The sequence below is a fragment of the Alosa alosa genome, chromosome 14, assembly GCF_017589495.1.
Source record: "Alosa alosa isolate M-15738 ecotype Scorff River chromosome 14, AALO_Geno_1.1, whole genome shotgun sequence".
In the NCBI taxonomy this organism is placed as follows: domain Eukaryota; kingdom Metazoa; phylum Chordata; class Actinopteri; order Clupeiformes; family Clupeidae; genus Alosa; species Alosa alosa.
In genome coordinates, this window is record NC_063202.1 from 27,779,396 (window position 1) to 27,788,199 (window position 8,804).

The 8,804-nt window shown below is 41.9% G+C and overlaps 1 protein-coding gene across 1 annotated transcript; it reads left to right on the plus strand.

Moving 5' to 3' along the window:
- Positions 1 to 1,281: 1,281 nt before the first annotated feature.
- Positions 1,282 to 4,945, plus strand: oaz2b (ornithine decarboxylase antizyme 2b). The gene is given in 6 exon segments (XM_048262614.1): positions 1,282 to 1,301; positions 2,608 to 2,680; positions 2,682 to 2,762; positions 3,301 to 3,473; positions 3,801 to 3,886; positions 4,049 to 4,945. Coding segments are annotated over 6 exon segments (564 nt in total). The 3' UTR covers positions 4,180 to 4,945.
- The last annotated feature ends 3,859 nt before the right edge of the window (positions 4,946 to 8,804 follow it).

The following is an 8,804-nucleotide window of genomic DNA, read 5'->3' on the forward strand; positions in this document are numbered from 1 at the left end:
ATGAAAGCCTGACACAGGTTTTAGCATCATCACTTAGATGGATCACTGCTGTCCTGCACATTGTCTGGACAAGCTGTGTGACCTGCATGATGTTGTCAGCTGTCTTAATGATTTGAATGAGTGAATTACTGATTTCTTATTTTTACTTTTGTGGGCAGTGTATGTGTGTTTGAGGCCAATTTCTAAAAAAAATATGTAATGGGGGCAGTAAAAAAATACATTTGGTATACAATTTAGTGTTTTTTATCATATCAAGTTAAAGCTCTCAAAAATGTTTCCCTGTGACTAAAAATGACGTAGGCCAATGGTTAAGAGGCAGTGATGTCACTGGCCTTGACTGCGCCACAACATATATTTCCATGCAGCTCTGTAACTCCATCTGCTGTACTGGCATAGGTACTGCAACTAGACCACAAACTCAGAGACAGTCTCTGATCTCACCACACTGAGGAGTATTGTCTGTTCATAGAGAACTAGAAATGATTTTGGTGGTGGTGGTTTGTGTGTTTGTGTGTGTGTGTCACGGGGGAATATAGGCTATATTCTTTATCCAGTGAAGTTATTTGCAAATGTGTCTAATTAGCAATTCCAAATCAGATGGCCATCAGATCATTTTTTGATCTGCCTGTTGATATATACAGTGTAAATGTCAGAAGGAGGGTTGATTAGACTATTTCAGGGGGAGTAGAACATAGTAAAGCAGAAACAACACCAGTATGGATCTCCAGCCAAGTAGCCTAACAGCATAAGGTCTAGTTCTATGGTCTGGTCTCCTGCCAATATCTAATTTATAACTAATCAAGAGGACCTGACAAGAAGTTCTTGTCCGTGATCAAACCTCATAGTGGCAGAATTATTTATTATTATTATTATTATTATTATTATTATTATTATTATTATTATAGGCTACATATATATGTAAGTGTTAGACTTGCATGTAATGTCCAGTAAACCTTGTATTTTAGTCAAACAAAAATGGTACTACCTGTGTTCAAGTCTAGCTCCAACAAACCTTAATTAAATATAGCAAAAGGCATTCTGAAAGTTTCCATTTGGCCACGGGCATGACGGGCTAAGGTGCCAGAGAAGGAGGGAGGGGCTGAGTGGAGGAGGAGCAAGCAATGAACTGAGCAGTTTCGTTGAAAGAGATGTACATGAGAGTCGGTGAAGATGTCGGAGAGGATGCAATGAGTGACTGAGCGAGGTTGAACGTTCCTTAAGTGCACTTTACCCACTCCCTTCAACTTCAACAGTCATCTTTTCAACAGTCGATTTTTAGGCATGCTTGACGCAGAGGAAAGGTAAGTTATTCTGCGATAGCGGTTTACAACCAAGATTTTACAATTGTATGCTGTGTATAACCTACTAGCATCTAGACGTTTGGGAAGTATAGGCTCTTTTTCGCGTTGAATGCATACAATAGATTAGATTAAAAACAACTGCAGAAATAATCTCTGCAGTTTATACATGTTATTTTGGGTAAGAAACTATGTCGGTCTTGCACTGCATAATGAGAAAGCGACATTATTGTTTACAGATGAGACAGGATGACTCATAGGTACACAAACAGCAGTTGCCTGGTCAAAAAAAAAAAAACAACATAAAATCTCCAGACACATATAGATTAGGCTAATGTGTAATGGACTAATGTGTAATGGACAGTGGGAAGACATTTACCACGTTTTCTCGACTCCTCTATTAATTATTCAGTTCCGCCAAGGGTGGGATGTGTTCCTTTTATGTAAGTCCATCCTAGGGGCAAACGTCTGCATCAGCACATATCTCTCCTCAGTTTCATCCAGTTACACAACCGCTGCCTGTGCTGATGCTCCCAAGGGGGCATTATGCAAGACACTCAGAGACTCTGATAATGACTTCTTTCTCACTACTTAGAGAACTGTCTTAATGGTGTTGTCCCAAGTGGGTGTTTCTATAATTGTTTTAAGCTGGACGTCATTATTTTATGTGTGGAAACATGTAGGCTATGTGTGATATGATTCTTGAAAGCTGCAGAAACTGCATGCTATTTGAGCACCAGAGAAGAGACATCTCCTGTGTAGTTCACCACCACATGTATGCAGACTGACATACTTAAATAAACCTTGTAGTAGTAATTTGAGCGCAGTTAGATTTGAATTGGAGGCCATTCATTGTGGGAGTTTCAGTGTTCAGATCCTACTTGTGTGCCTTTGGGAATTCACATTTGGGATATTGCAATTAGGCCTATTTATTCCCTGAGAATAATTGCAGAGAACTTTTCAGTAGTGAACAAAAATTCTGCCAGTTTCCCAGGACTCGTAATAGTGTTGTGTGTGCAGCTGTGTTTGTCTGGAAAGTTGCTGACGTCAAGAGGAGCAATGTGGTGTGACAGGGAAGAGAGGAGAGGGTAGAGCGATACAAAGCTATTTCTGGGTAGTGGATTAACACTTGATTTGTGTTTCTGTGCCAGAACTGACCGGAAAGCCTCTTAAGTACTTTAAAAGTGACCTGCATTCCTCTATACTGGGATGATGATGTGTATCCTTAGTTGCAGTTGTAACAGTACAAAAACAAGCATGACATGTATTGGCTGATGTTTTCTTGTGTCTTCTCTTTCACCCAATCCAGTCCTGTGCTGTTGAGTTCGGCCCCAGTGCTGTGCTGGACCAGGCACCAGACCCCAGGGCCTCTGTGGTGCTCCTGATGCCCCTCACCCACAGGTGAAGATCCCGGGTGGGCGAGGGAATGGCAGGGATCACTCTATCAATGTTATCCTTTATAAGGTGGGCCTCTGTCTGTGCTTCACTGATAAGCACTCTGTAGCAACTTTTGACTTAGGAGGCTTGGAAAGAATAACAACTGACCGAAGATTTCAGATGGAAATATACAGTATATCAGTTTTCCGCTGTCTTGCGCTAGCAAGCAAAGCTGGAGTTAATGGGACGTGCCCAGGGCTAAGGGATGACTTGTTGAGGGCTGGCCTCAATGACTGCTTTATGCTCTAGTTTGTTATTTATCACAAGCAGCACTGAGAAAAATCACAATTATTTGGGTCACTGTGTTGAATCTGTTAAATCTCTCTCCATTGACCTATTCTCGTGGAAAAGAGGCAATTACTCAGCAGTAGCTTATAGTAGACTCACACTGAACGATTTTCTTCCCACAATACTTTGGAATTCTTGGAATGAACAAGGGATATGAGTTAAAGATATTTGGATATTTTTTGGATATTTGAGACCAATCCTAAACTATTGATACTTCAATGAGCATGTTCAATTCAATCTTCATATTTCTCTCTTCTTTCCAATGGTGCTACTGCAGGATGCAAAGCTGACCGTGACGCAGCTGACCTCTGCAAACAGCACGTCCTGTGTCCTGCTCTTTCAGTACCAGGTGAACGAGCAGGCCTGCTGGTGCTGGGAGACCGTCCTCGCCTCATGCAGTCTCTTCCTGGGTGTCTCGGAGGGGGCCCTCCCAGAGGGCAGTAAAGAAGGGTACGCGTCCACCACCTGCTCCCTCCCCCCCAACCCCTCTCCTCCTCTCTCCCAACCACACATCTCCTTGTCCGCCTTTGCTTAGTTACATAACCAGGCTGTGCATGAATCGCTCTCCATAAACCAGTCTCTGAGTCATTGTCGTCATAACAACAAGACCTGACGTCCTTATCAAACAACAGGCTTAGCCATGCATCTGTAATTCGGGACACATCTGTTCCAAGTGGATGGGCTATGCAGGGACTTATGATCCCTGGCTGTTTCACTGCTGAATGTACTGAATTCAGTGTTAGGCTCACCTCATTCTTATCCTCTTCTGTTTTGCAGTCTCACCAGTCTCCTGGAGTTTGCCGAAGACAAGCTGAATGTTAGCCAAGTGTTTGTGTGGTTCAATAAGAACAGGGACGACTTAAGTAAGTTATTTAATGTTGTCATAACAGTATTGTGTTGTCATATGGCTTCAACATATAGGTCTATGTGCAAACATTAAAGGTATTTATTATTTATGCATGCAGCCTGTTAGCAATGGTAAATGAGTTTTGATCACCACATTTTTGGTTCTCCATGTGTTCCAGTGTGTCTAACCAAAACATTCTACTACATGGGCTTTGAGATGGTAAAGCCTGGTCATCCGCTGGTTCCATCTCAGCCTGACCTCCTCTTCATGGTCTACAACATTGAGCCCAGCCACTGTGGTGAAGAGTGAAGTCAACAGGATACGCACACAGCTCTCCAGTTTGGGCAATCTCCTTGTGTCCTCTAGCAAGCAGTCTTTAACTCAGTTGGAATTGAGCTCCGCTCGAGGGAAGTCTTTAGTAAGAGTTAAGTCATCATCCTATTAACCGCGTTATGTTGACCAGTACTTCTTCTGTACTTCCTAGTATTCTTTGCCACGGCACTTCTGGTAACAGGGTCACTTGGTGCTAAAGCTGATGTTATTTTCCTTTGCAGTCAAAAGCATCTATGAATATGTATGTGTCTATCATGTCTCTTTAGTACATTGTTTGTACAATATTTCACAATGTGTAAATTGGTTCCATGCCAACAAGATACAACAGATGGGACAGTGGTCAGGTGAGAAATATACTTACTGCAGACAAAGGAGAACTAAACAGTGAGCATTCACAGGGAAAAAAAATAAAAAGTAGCACTTTATTACAGAGATAGTTTTATTTTCATCCAAAGCATTCTACTTTTTTTTTACTTTAACAAGCTCTTCAGAACTATAGTTAACATAGTAATGTCCTACCTGAGCAATTGACCAAGATCATTGTTAGCCTCTCTTTGCTTTCAGACCTGCATGCACTTTCCTTCGCCTCAGTTCACTTAGATGTGAAGTTAATGAGTGATCTATTATATGTTGATGATAATTAATGTACAGTTTTCTTGTACATGTAAGAATGATAATCTCTGAACAGTTACAGACATGTTTGACTCCAGATGTTTTAAAAATAATAAACTGTAATCCTTTACTTGTTTTAGCAAGATGGACTCTGTTATTATAAAATGGACATGGACACATTCATCACTACCAGTCTCCCCACAGGAGACATCAGTCTAATTAATCCAAAATCACTGAAAACAGCTGTTATAAAGCCCCTTCTCAAGAAGTATAAGTAGATATACTCTTTGATCCCGTGAGGGGAAATTTGGTCTCTGCATTTATCCCAATCCGTGAATTAGTGAAACACACACAGCACACAGTGTACACACAGTGAGGTGAAGCACACACACTAATCCCAGCGCAGTGAGCTGCCTGCATCAACAGCGGCGCTTGGGGAGCAGTGAGGGGTTAGGTGCCTTGCTCAAGGGCACTTCAGCCGTGCCTACTGGTCGGGGTTTGAACCTGTAACCCTCCGGCTACAGGTCCGAAGTGCTAACCAGTAGGCCACGGCTGAATAACTTGGATGCCACCATGCTTAACAGGCCCATATTCAATCTGCCTTTTATTGGCATAAGTATTAAAAAAATGTCTTTAATTAACTAACCACCTTCCTATTTCAGTCAGGTTTTCAGGCAAATCACAGCACTGAAACAGCTATGCAAGATTTACATAATACCTACATAATATACATTACATACTATACCCTCTACGAAGCCAATTTGATGGTAAACAAACTTGTAATAGGGGAATCGTTGACCTAGCATAGCCATAGAGCATAGCTGTAGTGGGTCGCAACTCGCAACCGAAAGAATCAGCAATACAACTTCAAGAATTGTCAACCGACAATTGTCAACCGACCTCTTGTGAGAATCATGAAACATAACCTTGTCAGTAGATCTAGCTCTTTGGAGATAGTTTTTGCCTGTTGTTAGTCATTTGTTAGTTGTTAGTACAATTCCACATTGTACACGGGCTCATAGCTCATCATCGTCTTGCTTTCCCCCTTGTTCTGTGATTGGTCTCCTATCTCAGGCGAAGATTTGCTCCATGGTCTCCAGGCTGCCTTAGCAGCGTGAATCAAATCGCACGCAAGGCAGCAGGGGAACACCCAGGCTAGACTCTAGGGGGAGCTCGCCAAAAATACCTGAAACTGCATAGTATACCTTTAAGGTTTTAAATGACATACACCCCAATGAATACAGATGCAGGCAAAACATCAGTCCTAGCGTAGAATAAAAGAGTTTCTTTGTTGCCATCAGCAACTGTACCTCAACACCAATGTCCTTGACCTGTGGTGTTCCCCAGGGGCCAATATCAGGGCCACTATTATTTAACCTCTATATGCCACCTCCCACTTGGACAAATCATCAAGAACAATTTGATCTCCTATCAGAGCTATGCCGATGACACCCAACTTTACTTAGCTCTGTTGCCTAATGACTATGGTCCCCTTGAATCTCTTTGTCAGTGTATTGACAAGATCAATAACTGGATGTCTCAAATCAGCAGAACAAAGAAAAAACTGATTTAAGGTTGCCACTCTCCTTTAGCCTAGAAATCTAGATGCGCCCCTAGCGGAATTACATTTGCTGCCAGGGCTAGTCTAGCAACTCTCCGTTGGCTTGTGAGCTCCAGAAATCGAAACTCAATCAGGCCAATGAAATCGTGTTTAGAGTCGTTAGGTGGGCTTAACATAATGATTGATGGCAGAGTTGCAACGGTTTGGCTTGAATTCCCTGCTACTTGAAAACAATTAAGATGGATGTTGCTGTTGGCGAACAGTGTGACACGAGTTAAGCTTTTGTTGGCTAACGTTTAAACTAGCCAAGTAGCTCCGCTGGTGGGAAACGCATGGGACTCATAGCGCTGCCGCTGTCCTATTGCGTGCAGAGGGAATTTGAAAGACAACTGATTATCCCGCCCCTCGGACTGAGTACTGCGAACGGTGAGTGCCCAGACCCTACATTTTAATTACATTTTTAACTACATTTTAATCATTTTAAAATTCCCTCCCACACATGCGATAATTAGTGGGGGGGCCCTTAATACATCTGGGCCCAGGGGCCCGAAAGTTCATAATCCGTCCATGATCATCATGGTCATGCGATCATTGAGGGCGAAGAGTGTCCAGCGCTCCACGCTCAACTTGTTTACCATTATGAGTGCACCATCCGTGTAGCCTGCTTGCAGCGCACTTTGTTGTCAAAATTATTAGTGTGAATGCACTCATGTGAATGAATACACAGTGCTAGTGACGACCTAGTGACCATCCAAAGGATTTACATCTTATTATTGTGTATAAAAAAAATATTACATTAAAAAGGAAAAATGGTTGTGCTTTTGATTTTTGAATATTTTTAAAAACAGTATAGTTCTCTACTTTAACTCAATTAGCATTTTGACTTTGCAACTTTCACTTGTATTGGAGTAATATTTGACAAACTTTTCTCGAGACACACGCAATTCAACAAGTTCACACGCTCACACGCCACACCTTGCATTTCTCACGCAGAAATACTACTAGGGATGTCAAGGTATCTGCAAAATTGGTAGAGGAGGCGCAGGGATACGAGAGGATTTCTCGCAGGGTTCAGAACTAGCGCACCACTCACCAGCCAAATCAAAAATAAATAGCCACCGACATCCAATCAAAAAATAGTATGCTATTCGTTGTATCCGGGTAAAATTGCAAAATAGCACATCCCCTCCCTACAACCACGTCGTTATGCTTGTGTGAGGTTACACGTTTAAGACTTCAAAACTGCACTTTTTTTATTCAGAAATTCAACTGTCATTTGGTAAACCAGCCTACTTATGGCACTTTCTTTAGGCCTACAGGGTGTGTAAATCAAGCCTTTTCACGAACATTTGGCCTAGCCTACTTTATGGCAAAATTATTTCTTATCTATAAAATAAACTAAACTGTCGGTCATTAAGAAAACATAATGATTGTGTCGTTATAGCTTTTTGTAACCCAGACATCAGCAACGTTCATTTTACACGACCAATCACTCTCGTGGCTGCACTTTCCCTGTCGTCACGGCTGCAACTTTCTCACTCTGCTTTTTAGCGCCGTGTTCATCAGGTTCCGGGACACCCGTCTGAGCCTCCATGGACCATGTCAACAATGAATGAAAATTAGCTTATTATTGCATTGCATGTAAATGCAATGGACTATTATCACTGTTCTTCTTATCATGTTTTATAATGACTGCCGCTAGCGAAGGATTGTCAATTGAAGTTTTTTTTTTTTTTTTTTCGTCATCTACTTCCTGAATTTTTGGTCAACGAGACCCGGGACACCGAACCACCGGGGCACATGAAATTTGGTGGGTATGTAGGCCCACTAGACTTTTACGGAAAAATTTCGTTTCGTCCCGGGGGCCAAGTAGTCGTTTGTCCACTAGATGGCGCATCGTTGCAGTGAGACGTAATTTTGTTGGAAGTTAAAAGTGGGTTGGAAAAACAATGGACGCTTCCTACAAGGACTGTAGTTTACAGCAGAGAAAGTCTAATAAGGATAGGACGATGTTCACATGAAATGTAATTCCCATTTCTTCTTGAAGCCGAAATAAATCTGAGGATGTTTATCGGACATGCTTGGTTTTTACTGCAGGTACATTAATCTTATAATATCAATAACGACCTAGGTAATGTTACCGTTAGCGTTGGTTGAGTGATGGAGGCCAATTTGATTGATTTGTAGAAAACCATAAATGCGGTTATACCAAGCAAATTGATAGCAGCACTGTAATTGTATCTTTCGACTGTCATTTGTTGCACGTGCTACAAAAATCATTCTGTGCAATGGAAGATTTACCAACGTTACACCGGTCTGATACAGTTTTGCCTATACATGTGTGAGACTGAGACGCCTGTTTATTTTGTTTTAAGTGCGTGCAGGGTGTGAGAGGGGAATCGATGGGCTTTGATTCCAGCTTGGTAGT